Consider the following 18,760-nt stretch of genomic DNA (forward strand, 5'->3'; position numbering starts at 1 on the left):
AACAAAAGATACTCTGCCCAGCACAATCAATAACTCAGAACAGAGTAAGACCTGCAAGATTTAAGCTCAAATTTCTACTGTGTATGCATGTGAGAGAAAGAAGTGCTATTGATGGATTTTTCCAAGGAATGTGTTCTAATACCTACAGAAACTCTTGACTTTTGAGACAGCTCAGGTAACTAAACCAAATATTTTTGCTACAGCAGACTGAAAAATATAAACATAGTCTATTGTAATTTCTACCCAGGGGATCTCTCAGTAAATATATTTTTTCTTTATAGTTGCTCTTTAGTGTAAATAAAGTAGTATTATGGCATCATTTTGTTTCCTCAGTCATGAAAAATGCTCATTCATGTATAGAACTGAGACATGCAGCATGACCTGACTCCAGTTCTTAACAGTGACATTTGGTTTTTGATGCTGTTTTAATCCAATGGATAATTAAATAATCCAGGGTCTATGACAGAGTGGGAAGCAAAAGAAAAAGCCCTTTCAGCTAAGCTCTGGGCAGACAGGACATCTCCACACACAACTCCTCAGCAATGTACTGGAGAAGCAGGTTATTTCTGATATGATTAGGAACCCATAACTAACATACAAGTAACATATGTCAAACTTACAAGATCAAAATCCTTCAGAGACACTTCCTAGCTTTCTACCCTTTCCTAATGGATGCGGATTTTCTACTCTTCCTCTTCCTCCCCCTTTTAGGTAATCAGAAGGTAGCTCCTCTTCTCAAGAGTGTTCAATCCCACTGATCACATCAAATGTTACAAATTTAGGAGAGAAACAAAAACCCCACATCTTTTAACATAAGAGGAGCAATATCAGCTAACAGCTGGAAATTGTGGCTGTTACCTATATTGCCCATCAGCAATCTTTATCTCAAGACCCCAAGTCCTCAAACACATTTACAAAGGATAAAATAAGTTCTTTTGCTTGCTGTCAGTTTTCTTCCTTTCACAGAATATGTATGGAACAGCATCCCTTGTGGTGTTAGCTGGGATGAAGTAGGAGGCTCTTTGTCAAAGGGTATTAATATTTTTCCCTTTTTTTTTTTAATTCTTCCAGCATTTAAACATACTAAACTTCAACTTGAAATGTATTTCGTATATATAAAACCAGAACTTGATGTGAAACATTTTCTGCAAAGACTAACCTGTGATGATAAGACATTCATTGTGATCCAAGACTTCAGTGATGAGCCTTGATACAATCAGTTCTGGATTGATTAAAAACCGAATTTCTTCTTGTACCAGTCCTGCCCCGGTCACACCACCTCCGACAAAACGGTTTGCAAAGTCAACCTACCAAAAATACATTCAGGAGGGTTATGATAGGATAAGGAAAAAAAATCCTTTAATTACCAAAGTTAATTTAATCCTGTACAAATTTCAATTATTGTGTTGAAATCTGCTGCTATCACTTAAAACTACAAGCAGAGAAACCAATTAACATCATCATGCCTCTCTCTTTTTTTCCCTTCAACTTTTCAGAAAGCTTACAACAAATGAGACACTACACAGCAAAAGAAATTTTGCATCTCAAACGTTCCAAATCCAAGTTGTGTGGGTTTCCCTTGAAGAAGCACATATTTCAGAACAAAACACATTCCAGTAAATGTGACAGATGAAAAGAGCATTCTTTTTAGAGCCATTGAAACATCATTAGTTTGTCCTTTGGAAAGCATTCTGCCCCAACTGTGCCCATGGAAGTATTTTAGATTAGCACTGCCCCTGTAACAGTTCCATACTCAAAAAACCCTCTAACAAATTCTTCTTGCAATGTAATACCAATCTCTTATGAATTGTCCTTGAAAAGCACTTGAACAAGGCAAATCACTTCGACTCTCAAGGTTTCTGTTTGAAATAAGAGAAGCTCTGGACTATTTTTTGCTGCAATAGTACATATTTTGCAAATTACATTTTCCTACAAACAACAGTTTTAAAAGGAGTTTGTTTATTCAATAAAGTAATTACTATTCACTCAATTAACTGCCCATATAAATATATATATTATTATTATAATATTATAATTTTTAAAAGTTACTTCATCCTCCAAACACTATTAGCTTCTTACTGATTTTTACTTAGGCAGCTGATGAGAGCACAGGTAGAGGGAGAGAGAAGTTGCTGGGGTGCCATGAACACCTGTGTAGATTACAAACTGACCCAGGAGGCAGAGTCCAAAGCACACCAAGAGCCAGCCACTACAGCAGCAGGTGTTCCTCTAGTCTATCCTGGAAACACCAACACATTTCAGTTGTTTAAGATTTGCTAAACTTGACTATGATAAAAAAGTTGAAATATGAAAACCACTGAGATGTACAGCGTGCCAGGGTCCCAGAGCACTGTAACTGTGCTGGGCAGCCTCCCCTGGGGCCAGCCTTGTCCCACACAAGCACCTGTCCTGCCCCTCACCTGAGACATCATCACCTGAGGCACATCACCTGTGGGCCCAGGCCCAGCCCTGCTGATGCTCATCACACATCTCTCACTGTCCCTGGTGCCCTGACTCACCACCTTGCCTTTGTCTGATGGCCACAGCCAGTCAGCAAGGGCTGTGGCTGTCACCATCCCTCCCCACTGAGGCTGGGGTCACTGTGGGCTCCAGCACTGTCCTGCCTTGCTCATCCTGCTCCCTGCTGGAGTGACTGCTCTGTTGTCAACTTATTGTAAATCTCCCATACCTTCTCAGTGATTTCTCAGGGGCAGCTCTTCACAGCACTGACTCCAACTCTCTCCACGGCACAACCTCCAACTCTCTCCACGGCACAACCTCCAACTCTCTCCACGGCACAACCTCCAACTCTCTCCACGGCACAACCTCCAACTCTCTCCACGGCACAACCTCCAACTCTCTCCACGGCACAACCGACAACCTCCAGCTCTCTCCACGGCACAACCGACAAACCCACTCTTTTGTAGCACTCTTCTTATTTGACACAGCTGTGGCCTGTTAAGGGCAGGCCTGTTCCTAATCTTTGGTGATTGGTACAGCTGCAACTCCTCAGGTGTGAGACTACCTTCTGCACTATTTTCTTAAATTCTATCCCTCCACACTGCTCCTCATCTGAGCAGAAGTATTTTGTTTGAGAAGACTTGAAATAGCCAAGAGGAAAATATCACATCCTAGGCAATACCCCCTTATACAGGGTACAACACTAGAAAAATGGTTATTATTGAGTAATTGCTGAGTTCTTCATAATTTCAGCACACATTTGAGTGCCCCAGTTTCATAAAGTTATGAGACATTTTAAAGTCTGAACAAAAAGCATTGCAGAAAAAAATTCTCCTTGTCTCCTTCCTCCTCTTCCAATGCAGTACTTGTCCCTGGCTAAAAAGTTCTAATTTTTACTTTTTCTTGGTAAAAGAATTCTAGAAGGCAGACCTTTTTTTTTCTTAAAGAAAAGCAGAAAGCAAACAACTAATTTGAAAACTCAAATGTATTCCTTCCTATGAATATGGACAGGACATCCTCCTTATGAATTTCTTTTGCTGACTGCCTCCCAGACTGAAACAGTGGTGCTGGCAGCAGCAAGAAAAGTCTCCTGGGTCACTGACCTGGTCACTGTCTGGGGCACAAAAATATTTTTTTTTAAATAAACTGAAAACCTTGACAAGTCATCAAGATCACAGCCTGAATCTTTTGTCTTGTCAATCTTTGATCCTGGCTTGAACCAGAAGACCTAAAGCTGTCCAGGACTTGTGATTTTCTGTCAGCCCTTTCTGTAACAGGTACATGTGCTACCTAGATGAGCTGGGGAATATTGACAGTACTGCCCATGGAATTAATTTTGATAGGTTTTTTCATGCTGCATAACATCTTGTTGTTTAAGTCAATTGAGGATAAAGAAGCAACTTTATTAAGCTGATAGACCATAAAAGTATGACAAAAACACAAAATCCACATGAACTGTTATAAGCACTTACCTGCAGCATACCTTGTCCATTGCTTTCAATGGTGCCTTCATAGGTGACATGCAATCTAGATAATTTTTTCTGAGATCTACCATTGAGGAAAAATATTGTATAGAAAGGATCATTTCAGAACCCCCACAAAAACCCATTCATTTTAAAACAAAATTCACCCAAACCCCAGCTGCTTACACACCTTAAACATAAGGTGGTTTTAAAAAAACCCAAAACCCCCGATGGATTAAAAAAAAGTTTGCATCACAGAAACAATGTCATTTGTCAGTTTCTCCACCTTCTACCATAAAACCCCACATCTGAAGTTTTAAGTTTTTCTTGCTCCCCAGCAATGAAGCTATAATACTTGTGCTCATGCTGATCATCACCCATAGTTCATTACATTACCTATAATTTCTTAAATAAGAAATGATTGGTAATATAATCCCTCTCTTTTTTTGTCCCCTCTCAAACAACAGCATCAAAGATATGTTTGTGTTTTAAAACTTCACCTAATACTTGTTTGCTTTACAGGCAAACATATGGGAAAATTCAGGACACAAACTACTTGTGGCAAATCAGCCACTGCCCTCTATTTCTTTCTGCAACAGTCCATAGCAAAGATTGTTCTCTGTAGTACTTCTAGGCCTGAATCAACTCCAAATGAATAACACTCAGTTACTGTGGACTTAAGAAACTTCTTACAGTAACAGGATGTTTGACTTACCTCTCCCAATCTGGAAACTCCTGGAGACACTGCCTTGTGAACGTCACCAATCCCGTAGGTTCTACAGGCAAACCAACCCCAAAGGAAAATGTATTAAGTGTGGGAGCTTAGCCCTGAGATTATCTTAACTGGTCATCTTTGAAAACTACAAACATCATCCTTGGTCAATACCAAGAGCTTAACTTTCCTCAAGAGTGACTCTGATTTTTCCCCTGACAGCCCATGCTCTAACTGATGACAAGTTACATGAAGACCAAAATATTACTTCTCTTACCACTTTGCAATTTGAGTATTTTAGTTTTTCCAGATCTAGGAAAAACAATTTCTTATGTGATTTTCACTTTAATCACACTCAACATTACTAGAAAGATCTAGTATTTGAAGTAAAATGTGCTGCTTTAGAGAAAAAGATTGTGAGCCTTTCAAATCAACAACTATTCAGTGCTAGAGAGTATTCAACTATGGAGGGAGGAAGCAGCAGCTCATCTTTCCAAGAAAGTCCAACTATGTCAATAAGCATGCAGTGTTAGCAGAGTCCAAATCAGGCAGTTTTTAACCCTGCCAGGATGCTAGTGAAATTCACTGTATTCCAAATGAGAAAAGACTCCTGCCCTTGAGGGAAAAGGAGGAGCTGTCGCTCATTGCAGGAAGGAATGCAGTATGATCTTTTCCTCTTATTTCACTCAAAAAAGTTCAGTTTTGCAATAGAAAGAAAATATCAACCTTTCATTAGCTGATATCATCTTAATATAATCTTCAATTAAGATTTATTTCTCTGCTACAGTAAATCTACTGTGATTTATGAAAACATTGAGAACACTACGTAAAGCACAAATGCATCCTTCTAAAAAAGCCTTAAGTAGTCCTATGCTTTACTTTAAAATTTAGGTTAAAAAAGGTTACTTTCTCTGAAAAAAGAGCATAGCTTTCAAACACAATAATCAAGTGCCTATTCACAAGGGAATTCTGGTATCAGTTGTGGTATTCTGCAAATCAAGCATTCACCTTTTAAGCACAAAGTCTTCAGTTTCCAGTGCTCTTTTAGAGAGAACTCAATTATTATTTACAATAAAAAGAGCTACAAAATTATTACAGGAATTTATAGAGCTAAGTTACTTCAGCCTTACTAATTCCTGGGACAAAAAAAAGAATAAGAAATGGGGTATTTTAAAGGTACAATAGGAATCTTTAATTCAAGAAAAGAGCATTCAAGAATCTAATTAAATATTATTTAAAGTCATAATGTTAGAAAATCTAATATGGTAGTTTCATAAAGCATGTTCCCATCAGATTTCATATTCTCAGAGGCTCAGGGACAGCTGCATCAATTTAGGACTTGGTTTGCACAAAAACATTGTAACTCAGGTATTACAAAAAGCTGGTACACTGTATCTCTTCTCAGTCCCACACATAGATCACAAGTTACTTCTACCTCAGAGATTTAGTTCTATTGATATTGCTTAAAGTCTGACTGCTGAAATAGGACATAGCTGCATTCATTTTGTGGTGAATTAAAATGATGAAGATGGTCTGGACCAAGTAAGGGGCTTTTCTATTTAATAGCTTAAATCTGTCTTTCTTTTAAAACAAGCCCTTCAGAGAAAGTATGAAGTTAATAATAAAATGCTGACATGTGAAGGAAAAGTTCATTAAAAAAAGACCATTGTAAGGATATTGCTGCAGATCTGATGTATGCTACTACAGTAAAATCTTTCTCCCCAAAAATGCAATATATAAGCTATGGTAGTTATCACAAAAATAGACCTGTTTTGAAAAGCTTATGCAGATGTTCAAATCTGTGGTAATAACAGAAGGTCTGACTATGCATTAAATTTCCCAAGAGCAGGAGATATCTCATGTCTTGCCATCATTTGTTTTATTTGAACTGGGCAAACCTAAAAACAGCTTTGCTTTGGAACCACAGAAGGGAAAAACCTGAAATATCAACACAAGTAGGGGAAAATCCCTCAGAACTCCAAACGTTATAGTCAAAAGACTAAATATGCATTCTGCAGGAAAAGTGAAGCTTGGCTGTAATGGTGCCAAGTTCCCCTACATCCTCACTTGGATGTGGTGATGGAAGTGGTTGCATATATTACTAGCATTATATATATATATATATTTAGATCTACACATCTACACAGTGATATACACACACATTTTTACACACACACACACACACACACATATAAATATATTTCTGTATTTCACACACACCCCACATACATTTATATATATTTATCAGAAAAAATAGAACAGAATGAGCTCTGGGCAAATAATTTGCTTGCATGCATCATACACATGGTGAGAAGTGCCATTAGTATGAAAATCAGTGTGCTTTGCAAGCTGTCTTTTGTTAAATACTTCCATCATGGCTGTGTAGCCATTTCTAAATTGAATGGGATTAAATTTTTCATCTATCTGCTTCGCAGCTCAAAAAAAGAATAAAGGATATACTTTTTTCTGTGACTCTTCTAAAATAGCAGAAAAGGGTCTTAAGTTTTTCAGGCTTTCTTGGTGACCTCCCTTCAAACAACCTGAAAAACAGGAAATAAAAACAAACAATTAGATTTCAGGGACACAGTGCAGAGCAATTAGTGCTACTTACTAATTGCAATTTGATTTTTTGTAATTATTATGCACACATTTCATTAGCTTTGCACTTAAGTACTGTACTGTAGAAAGAACCCTCTAGACAGCCCCTCTGTAATTCAAGATTTTAGGACTAATGAGTTTATTGACTTGCTGTATTTCTGATGAAGACGCCAAGTGAATGCTTCTCTCACTTGCACCAATTTTCTAATACCAAGAAATGTAATTTCAACATGAACATTTTGGAAAGCTACTAGTTTTATTTGCAGCAAATTGAAATGTTTAACAGGTCATTAAGTGACCAAGAGGAGAAAACATATGTGTTGGGTACTCCAAATGTCCCTCTCCTTTCAGCTCAGTGAGTTGCTCAGAAGAATTAGTGCAACCTTGTTGCTTTCAAGAGCTGCACTGCACCAGCAGCATTTCTAAAGCAAAGAACCTTCCCCCAACAGAAATGGCTCCATCCACTGGGCTGTTACAGCCATTCTAACAGACATTTCTCACAAACCTAAGCATTACAATGAAGGATCCTTTTTTTAGCCATTAAGTGAACGTATTCTTTTAAGGTTAGCTGAAATACTTTTACTGCATCATCTGTCTTCCAGCAACTTGAACATGCATGACTTAATTTCACTTCCAGCAGAGTGACAAGGCATTGTTATTGGCAACACATAATGGAATTTATCTGGAAGGAAGAACAGCAGTGATTTCAGAAATGAAACCCTTTGAATAGGAAGTTTACTAAAAGATGTCTGATCCACTGAAAGCCCTGAGGATATAAGATTCCCCCCCAATAAACAGTCTAAGTAAAGCAATGACACAACATTATTCATTTGTTTCTGTGTAGTGGAATGACAATCTGCTTTTAAAACCAGAATGCTGAGAGGTGAATTAAACTCGATTCAGCAAGGAAGTGAACTGGATTTTTTCCAGAATTTAAAAATCCTTATGATGTGTACAGGCTGAAGAGATCAATTGCTTCTGAAATCTATATTAAGTCACAGAGGTTAATTTTATTAGCACTTTATTCTTTGAACAGTGAATCAGGACTTTAGGAAGGAAAACTCCAGACTTTTACAGTCTATTGTAACATGGGCCTATATGCAAGTTCTATCAAGGCCTTGAGCTTGCACAGGTAAAAAGGGTTTTATAAAAGGAGTCAATGCATGCATGTGTGTGCAGGTGTTGCCTAAATTATCCCCAACCTCTTATCTGGAAGTCTCAATTCATGTGAAGCCTTTAAACTGGTTAATTTATCTGTCAGCCTGATCATGCCTTTACTAATTTTTTTGCCTCTTCACATCAAAGTGACACCTTGCTTACGTTGTAAACCCTCAGGAGACAGTTCTTCATGTCTCAAAGGCAATATGTGATCCAGCACAAACAGCAGGCTGGGCAGGAAAGGTGCAGAACTATGCCTGAAGTAAGTCAGATCACTAAAACCAGTCATAGTTGTGAATGCAACAGGAAAAGCAAGGGATGTTTACATGATTCAAAAATGGCCTTGTTCTACCCCATTAACTTAAATGAGGACATCACATGGCAAATTTACAAACATTTTAACCTTGAACTTTATTTCTGAAATAATCAATTGGGCAACATAATGAAAATTTTCTTCTTGAAACATATACTTTAAAGAATAGAGCTATATGAAGGCATCACTAAGCTATTAAATAACATTATTCTTCAAGTGCTGCAACACAGATCCTACTAAAAATCCACCCAAAAATCTAAGTGGAAACCACATAATTTCCTGACAGAACCACCTAGGGCCAAAACCCATTAATTTCAATTAAAGCACTCATCCAGATGAAGTGCACTGTAAATCAAACACAAAGCACTGCAAGTCCACTTTCAGGTGAAGTAATTAAAATCTTAGTGGCAACTGCATATGTAAGCTTTGTACAGGATGTTCCCACTGCAGTAACTTCAATTTATCAGCTACAGGAGCTGAGAGAGCCTCCAGGACTGATCACCAAATTCATCTCTGGCTCTCCAGCCACTCCAGGGGAGTAGCAATGTTAATCAAACAGGAAACCTCCCCAGAGATACATTTAGGTATTCGAGGCCAGAGATTTTAAAACATAAGAAAGTAGATGTCTGAACTTTGTGTTTATGACTATGTAGGTTGTTAAAGTCCTTGTGGCCAAATGAAAAATCTTTCCTAGCAAATATTCAGATATTTAATTGTTCTGAAGAAAAATACAGTACATGAGAAATAAAATACTAAAAATAGTAAGAACTATTATTGAATGAATACTAAGTGAAGTAAGCACACAGTAAAGTATGCTTACTTCACTTAGTATCTGTCAGCAAGCATACAGTAAAGCTACAAGGCAACAGTTCACAACATTTCAACAATTATTACAAAAACATGTATGAGCATTATCCAAAAAATTCCAGGGTGACAAAAAAAGCATTTTAAAAGTGCAATCAATATTCTAGTTTTTGCAGTCTTGACTGTCAACTCAAAATTGTCATATTTGCAACCAACATTTCCACCTTCTAAAGCTGGAGTCAAAAGCTCTAAAGAACCTACTCCCAACTCCTTCCTTGCTGAGGCAAGTGGACTGTAAACTTGCAAAGAGCTTCAAAGGGTGCATTGAAAATAACACAAGTGCAAAATTATTTAAGAACATTAAGAGCTTCACAAAAGTTACCTTGGTTTGCATGGAGTTTACTGGGGAGAATTTGAACCAGCTTAAGTAAACAGTTCCCAAATACACTGTTTCTGAATAAGGTAAAATTAAAATGCAGTATTTACCTGTAAAATTTAATTTCTAGGAATTAAATCGCTGCCCTGATGTTACTCTAAGAACTGGCTCCAGCAGGAGCCATTACAATCACGTGATTTAATCTCCCACCTCAGTAATTTCCTAATGATATTTCCATACCCAGGCTGGGCTTCCTTTGAATGTTTCTCTTCAAAGAGAATAATCATGTCTTTTCATTGGAGTTGGAACCTACTGTAAGACACAGAAAGGTGTACACACTGTAACAATATGCAAAAATTTGCAGTATGGATCATACTTCAAATAATAATTGCCATTCATAAATCCATGGCATTCCATGGCTACTCTTGGCAGAAGTGTGGATACACAATTTTGTACTTGTGATCCCTACAATTAACCAAGTGTACTGTTTCCTCCACTACCCACAGCCATTAAAAAGTGTCTTTGTCTTTACTACTGGACTTAAAGGAACTTTAAGTTGTTTGTTTATTGTGTTGTTTCTTATATTTTAGTGTGATCTCACTAAAGATAACAGAACACCTGAACATGTACAAAAGATTTAACTAAAGCCTGATCTTCTCCTACAAACAGAAGTCAAAGAAGGACTTACACAGAAGTCATATGGATAGATGAATTTCACTCAGTAAAGGGACTGAGCAGGGGGAAGGATGGACAGAAATTAAAATACTGGAAAGATGTTTCCTTCCACCACAAGAACACAGCTAATCACTAAACAGTTTTAGTCTAAGGCACTGGATGACAAAATGTTTGAAAAACAGAACAAACCAAATATCTTGCTTTTTCTATGTTGCTCCATTTCAAGCCTGTGCTTACCTGATGTATATATACATGTAGGGGTGGAAATAACATACTTGAAGTATGTTACTGTCAAACTTTATTGCCCTCCATATGCTTGAGGGCTATTTTGATTAAGTGACTGAGCATTCTCAGTTGCTGAGCACCCTCAATAGGAACCACTGAAATTTCAGGTTGATACACAGCACCCTAAAGGAAAAACTAATATAGTGCTGAATGGTCCAATAGCCTCATCATTTAGGACTGCATCAGTTGCACTGGGGAGCACATAAGAAGCATCTCTTCCATCTTTCTCCTGCAATTCCCAACCTCATGGAAAAAAAAAAAAGTGGAGTTCCAGCAACAAACAAGAAATACAAAATTCTCTTTTTCAAAACCAGTATCATATTTCTAATGAAGTATTTTTTGAGCTTTGACTTCTAATACTAACACAGCTTATCAAAACAGTTTCAAAAGGATTCTCTGTCAGTATGATTTGACATTTTTTATTCAATTGTGCTCAAGGCAACCTTAGTCACATCCACATTAAGGACTGCCTATAGATATTAGTGTATCAAAGGTCAAGCAAAGCTGTGTGCATTAATGTGCACAGAGAGAGAGGAGCTCACCATGTAAGATTTGGAATGTGCCTATAATTATGTGTGCTTATCACACAATTGCATGGAACAGACAACAATTTCTTTCTCTAAATATGTGAAAGCAAACCCGATTACCATAGAGGAATAACTGGAATTACATTCATTACCCATATCCCTTGCCTCAAGTATTTTCTGAGACTGCTGTTTTGTTGATTATTTATTGGGTGGGGTTCCCCCCATACAGAAACATATATCTACCTTTTAAAATGGAGTTTTAAATCTCTAAAGCCTCACTTCAGTGAATAAGATAGGAGATAGGACCAGTCAAGGACTTTTCATGAAGAAGGGAGCTGCAACAAGTGTTTGATCACTGTAATTTATGCTTCTCTTCCCAAGGGAAACAAACACTATACTTAGGGAACAGCAATACCCCAGAGACCCACTCTGGTCTCCCAAGTATGCCAGGGGGTGTGCAAGACAATCCACTAGGCTGCAGGAAGAATATATTTTTGTCCCATTCATTAAATAAAAAACCATTTTGAAATAGTGGTTATTTCATCTTTATCTCATCCTTTCTAAATTTTTTCTATGTTTTATAATGCACTATATTAGTAAAGTAGCATATGTATGGAACTCCTAAGTAAATAAATACAAATACATTGGGGTCCATGCTCAAAAATGTTTTACTGATAAGTATGTGTGATCAAAAACGTTTGGACACCACTGCCCTAGACAGCTTTAAATATAAATACCTAAGCATCAATTAGATAGTGCAAGAAGAAGAAACCTTAGCAAATTTAAAATGGGACATTCTTATATCCAATATAAGACATAAACCCTTACTAGAAAGTCCTGCAGTCACTAAAAATATTTTAAGTGATAATTAGAAGGAAAACAATTCAGTATATTACAGCTTTACTTTATGCAATTTGGACTTAATGGAAATCAAAAGCAGAATAATCCAAACGAGAAATTCCTTCCAGAGAGATGAAAGGCAGGCAAACTGACCATCCCTCTGACAAAACAAAAGGAAATGCCACTGGCCACATCTTGCATTTCCTGATAGAAAATCAGAGGAAATCTCCCTACAAGTCAGGTACAGCAACTTTAGTTCTTCTTTTGTGGTGCCTGGTGTGTGCCTCTTCCACTCAACATGAATTCTATCTGTCTGTATTAAAACTGCCTTCCTGCTCTGGGCTTATAAAGGACATCATTCTAGAGTTCTCTAATTTCCTTCATATCAAGCAGGAGAAAAACAAAACATTCAATATTTCAACCTCATGGGCAATTTCTTATTTACTGTGATGTGTTATAGGTACAAACTGTCGTCATCAGAGAAGTTATTTAAGAACACTGCACTATTCAACAACATTATGTTGAATTAGAATTTTATCTGTAGATAAATAATGACTCTTAAGATGTGTGTAAACAAAAAAAAAACGGAGCAATGTAATTTTGTTGGGAAATCTAAATACATAAAACTATCTTTCATCTCAGACACTCCCATATACTCACACGTCTCTTCTCTGTGCTTTTCATTTTATTGTTCTGTTTATTGTGGCAAGCAACTTGGTGCATTGTAAATCTGTTTTAACAAAAGGTTTTGGTGATTTATGAGTCTTAAAATGCATCAGGTTGATATCTGACCTTGATGAAATGATAAGATGCTAACTGCAAGTACTCAACACCAGAGAATAGTGGGGTAAAATGTTTTACCCTGGGGAATCTAAAACAAGGGACAACCAACAGCATGGTAAAACTAACTTCTGGACTACATGACTATATTTACTAAGCTAAAAAACGTTCAGATTCAGTACTTTTTTAATCACTACAGAAAAGCAATTATGCCAGATTCATAAAAATAGTGTCCTTTTGAAGTTGTCTGTCTAAAGAGTGTTTCCACATTTACCAAACACAAATGTTGATTCAAATTTTTTGACAGAAAATTATACTTTACTTAAAGTAATCCATCCAAGGCTAATCAGTTCACATGCCCAAAGAAGGCATAACAGAATGAGTTTTGTAGGATCAGTGCCCTTTAACTCAGAAAACCTAGAACCACTTATCAGAGGAGCAATACATCTCAGTCCAAAACAAGCTCTCTCAAAGTCATTAGATAATCTGTTCCCAAGAGAATATTCATTAGTGTTATGAAATTGATGTTGTTTATGGAGAGATAATTGCATTACTGGTAAATTAGATTTCAATTCTCCTGCATAAATGTACCATACAGTTTCCCATTTCCTTTCATATATTATATATTCCATAAAAGAAATATATCTTAACTAGTGTGTTTTTCTCCTCATTTCCAATCACTTGAAATTACTTTAAAGGTTTGTTTGATAAAGATGAAGAAATTCAGTCCCAGTGGAATACTGGTGGTTTCAGACCAGAGCATGCACTAATATGTGTGCCAGAAGATCTACCAGGCTCATGCTGTTAGACTTTACTGCCTTCAGTTATGAATTCAAGCCCAATATTGCATCTTGAGTTTAACCACAGAGCTTTTGAACAAGGAAAATGGAAGGGTTCTTCTAACTTGACACACAACTAAACCAGATCTGTAGCAGGTCAAAGACACAGCAGAAGCAAAGCAAACCTGTGCAAACCTGTGACATTTCCAGAACACTGATTCAATATTGCAGACGTTTTTCCTCACAATTTGCTTTCACATATAACCAAACTAGACAGTTCCCTATATTACCAAATTCCATAGTGTCTCCAGTGTAATTACAACCATCACCACAATCAACTACTTTAAACTCTGCAACCAACATCATAATGTAGAGAGTCAATGCAATTCAGGCTCTACATTCAACCAGAATGCAACTTCCAAGAAAAATACATCAATAAGGTAAATAAAATGGCCAATTCAACTACTTCTTTCTTTTGTGATGGGTTATTTTGGAATAAAACTGTCCAATCTAATGTCATCACATATATTATAGTAGTGCTTTTAAAAAGAAAAATTTAAGACTCTAAATTTACCTTGATATTTTGAACAGAAGCAATATTTTATGCTACTTAGTAAGATCTAATGTTTGGCCACTGAATGGATGTCATTCTACCCACTCAAATTCATAAATATTAAAGCTCTTAAACTATTACTTCCTTTTTATCAACTACAATTGAAATGAATTATCTTATTAATGACTTAGGACTCATAATAGGCTCATCCCTGCCAGCCAAAAAAGGGAAGAATTCAATTAAATTACTGAGTATTTAATTACACACAGGTGACTTTCAGTCCATAGGCAAGATAAGGAATCACAATGGACAGTCAGTGTCAACACACACCATTAAACCAAGTGCTTCTGTGTCAAAAGAGGAATGGCCACATTGATTCTCCTCTCATTTTGCAAGACTAACAGCAGGAGAGAAGTAAAGCATAGATGATGTGTGGTAATGCTAACACATACAACAGCCTTCCTCCCAATCAGCTGCACTCATGTCTCTATGAGTCTTACATTTTAAACTATCTTGCAGTGACTGTCTTGTTTTGTAAACAGATTTGTACCTTAGGAGGAGTAGGGGTGGAACTTACAATATGACAGTTAACAGCACATAAAAACCTAAAGCAGGGAGAAGACTGGGAGAAAAAAAGGAACATATCAGCATTTAAATGTACAAACCGTAACTATTTTATAGTGTATGAAAAGGTACTAATGCTTAAGTTCTGCATAAAGTGACCTGACAAAAGACTGCAGTGTAAAACAAAAACCGCAAGAAAATGCACACAATTGTGTTTCTAGCTTAGAAGTGGCAAATTTCAGTTTTTCAGTCTCAGAGATTTGAGGGGAGGAGTGGGAGTCTTTTGTATCAATGTAGACAGGACATGGATAAAGGAATGGAGGAACACCACCTTTTCTAAAGAAAAGCCCCTCAAATGTTAGCATCCATGCACTCAGTAGTTTGGCTTTGTTAGGGAACAACAGCAGATTACTTTTGATACCTTAAGAACAAAGTCATTCACTCACAGTCACGTAGCAAATGAATTATGCTGAGGAAAGAACTAAGTCTGAAAAAAAGCAACAGACCATAATACTGTGGGGACAAAAGGTTGATGTGTGAACAATCTGTTATGCCCATCCCTAAGCAGACAGAGCAGAGCAGCAGCCTCCAAAGCCTTACATCAAAACACTTTTATAAGCAGAAAAAAAGTCACAAATATTTAACTTCAGTCATTGCCTACTGCCTTTTGAGTACATCCAGCTTCCCAAAATGCTTTTTTTCAAAAGCTGAAAACACACACTGCAGTGAACCAAATCCTGTCATCTTTACAAGTCTGAAACAATAGCTGAAAACATTACTGTTCACTCTGTCCTTGCTACTAAAGAATAACTGCAGGGCAGGAAAATACAGGATTGACAGGAAGGAAAAAGCCCATAAGATACTATCTATCCTCCTTCTCCTCTCTCATTTTAGATTTGAACTAAGTCAGGTTATATACAGTAGCAGAAAACTGTACATCTTGTAGTACTCTCTCCAGAGCTCTTCCTTTTGCTTTTATCCTACCAGTCTCCCACTCTCACCAACCCATTTTCTCAAATTTTATCCACTGCCTGCCACACTTTGTATTCTACTTCACTAGTCTGCTTATTATCAAATTCAAAATACAGGGGGTGTAGGAGTGTGGATTTGGTGCAACAAATGGTTAAGTAAAAAAAAGGAATGGAAAAGAAAACTGTACTTATCTAACAAATGCATAAGTTGGCAAACACTGAGGAAGAGACACTTCTAATCCTCAATAACCAGAGGACATTGGCTTCCCTTCTTTCTCCAGTTTGGCAACAATATTGTTGTTCTTGCACAAATAAAAATGGCTTTCTCCCCTATGTGACCTGAAGCTGGGGATGGCCTCATGCATAATGCAAAAGGAAGGCCTGAAGGTTGTCTCCTCTATTTCCCTTCTAAATAACATTGTGGGACCTTTACCATGATAGCACCAGGCAGCCAAGTCAGAAAACAATGCTGGACTGACTGAAATGGAGCAGAAAATTCTGAATGCTTGATACTTTGTACTGGTCATTCTTTGAGTCCACAGCAAGAAAATATTTACCTAATAATTTGCCAGGGTTTTTTATTTAGAAGTAGTTTGCAGAATTATGCCCTGAGTCAACCACAAGTAGTGCACTTTAATACTATCACCTTACATTGCTCTGCAATTTTCATAGAGGAGCATATGAATTTACTCCAGTTATTTAACAGCATTTTATTCTATAGTTGGTAAGAAATTACCCAACTTGCAAAATTTAACTGCTTAGTTTATAAAATGCTTCAATTGCAACAAAAAACAGTCGCTTAGAGTCCTTTAAAAAATACCACAAAATACAGCTAGAAGTGTGCAGTCAAAAAGCTCCTTCCAGATCTTTCACTCTCCTCTTTCAATCTCTGAACATCAGTATTTTTAATGCACCACCAATGGTACTTTTCATTGATTTGTTCTTAGGAACTACTGGTAGAAAAATACATTGCATTGTATGGCATGATAATGTCCACCCACCCTTCTCTTCTGTAACCCACTGCACTCTTGGGACAACCACCCAGACAGTGACCCTGGTCTCTCCTCTGAGATACACAATATGGACAAACCCTTGTGGGACAGCCCTTGAAGGCAGCAGCTGCCAAAACCATCATTAGTGCATTGGCATGCCTCACAATTTATTCTGAGCAGTCCTAGTCCAATACAGCTCTCATAATACACACACCCAAGTGTACCAGATCACAGGCAGCACTGATTTTGTATTTCATCTCAGCTGTCACAGCACATACACTACATCTGGTAACAGTGAGGAATAAGAAAGACTCTAGATCAATAATCATCCAAGCTTCAGCCTAATAAACTTAAGGTTGATCTACACTTGTATGCAAGTGCCAAAAAATGATGAACTCATATTCCTAATCTACAAGTCCATGTGAATCATAATATTCTGCAGCAGAAAATGCCTCCATCTGCTTCCCTCATTTAAAATTGAAATAAGCATATTTAAATTATAAAAAAGATGTGAAGAAAAATTTATAATCAAATCTGGTTGTAAGTTAGCACTAAGAAAAAAAGAATAAATGCTTGCTTAGACATCAGAATATCTTTAAGTAAATTCTTATTGTGGCCATCTTAGGCTAACTTGCAGCAAAAAGAAAAAGTTGATTTTAACATGCAGCTCTACAACTGCCTTAAAATAGTGGTATGGATGCTGAAGAATGAAGTCCTATTGGTATGACTTAATGTGCAGATCACCACTGATGACACAGGAGACAACAGAAACGTGGCTGAGGAAACACCAGCCTTTAAGTTAATACACACAGAACACTTGAAGCACAACTAAGATATACCATTTGCAGATGATTGGCTTATGAGGAGGCAGGGAATTGTATCAATCCAATTATGCCAGAGCAAGAGTGTGTCTGTGCATGCTCATGTACAAAAGAAAATTTGGAATATTGATCATATCTTCCTGTGCACAAGATCCTTTCTTACACAGATGCACAGTTTTCTTTCCCTTAGAGGTAATAGGAAAAAGACAAAAAGCAAACTAGTGAATTTAGTGACAGAAACACCAAACAAATGAGTTTCTCCCCTAAAGGACAGCAATATTTCCATGGCAGGGTTATCAGGCTCATTTACTGCTGATGCCATACCTGTTGAAGTTAATGTCTGGATAACTGGAATACTCAGACTTCATCTTCGCATTGCGACGTGGAAAAGTACAGAAGAAAGCATTGGCCAGAAAGCTGGAGATCTGCTCCTGGGACATGGTGATGGAGTGATTCATCTTCTGTTTCAGCAGAGGTATTGGCTACCAACAAAAGAAATGAGGGGGAGGAAGGGGCAGGGGAGAAAGGAGGGAAGGAGAGAGAAGAATAGGTAGTTTACTCTTTTTGAAAGAAAACCAGAAGTACAAAATTACATTTGTTATATTAGAGCAAGAGTAATTTAGGCCATTGGTAAAGCCTTTAATCAGCAGCACCGTTAAAGTCAAGAACAGTTTATTCAAGACAATTCAGAAAGGGCTTGCCTGGCAAACTGCATATTTCTAATCAATAATAAAAGGATCAGGGAAGCACAACTTATCAAACAAAACCATCAGGAATGCAGAGGGGAAAAAAATAGATGGGATGTAGCAAATCCTGGGCAATGTTAAAAACTGAAATAAAAATCCACTTTCAATAGCTGTATAGTTAAGACCCCTTCAGGGAATGCTTTCAGCTGCAATAAGCTTGCTTTGAACTTTACCAAGAAACAAGGAAGTCATGCCACAGATCATAACTCTATGACTTGCTTTGAATTTTTTTCCATCCTACTTGAAGAAATAACACTTGGTATTTGTAGAAAGTGTGCAATTATTCATTCTTTTATAATCAGAATGAGCAAAAAGCTCAGCTTTACTTTGGTCTCCAGCAGTT

General features: G+C 37.2%; 1 protein-coding gene across 2 annotated transcripts in view; it reads right to left on the reverse strand.

Annotated features, from left to right (window-relative positions):
- PARG (poly(ADP-ribose) glycohydrolase) overlaps positions 1–18,760 on the reverse strand; it is a 62,042-nt gene that overhangs the window by 14,882 nt on the left and 28,400 nt on the right. For both annotated transcript variants that reach the window (XM_036385529.1, XM_036385528.1), the window contains exons 9-13: positions 17,996–18,153; positions 7,096–7,175; positions 4,639–4,699; positions 3,933–4,008; positions 1,160–1,307 (exon numbers count right to left, since the gene is read on the reverse strand). In XM_036385529.1, the coding sequence (XP_036241422.1) occupies positions 1,160–1,307; positions 3,933–4,008; positions 4,639–4,699; positions 7,096–7,175; positions 17,996–18,153 (523 nt within the window). The remainder of the gene's footprint in view (positions 1–1,159; positions 1,308–3,932; positions 4,009–4,638; positions 4,700–7,095; positions 7,176–17,995; positions 18,154–18,760) is intronic.

This window comes from Molothrus ater, chromosome 8 (assembly GCF_012460135.2).
Source record: "Molothrus ater isolate BHLD 08-10-18 breed brown headed cowbird chromosome 8, BPBGC_Mater_1.1, whole genome shotgun sequence".
Lineage (NCBI taxonomy): Eukaryota > Metazoa > Chordata > Aves > Passeriformes > Icteridae > Molothrus > Molothrus ater.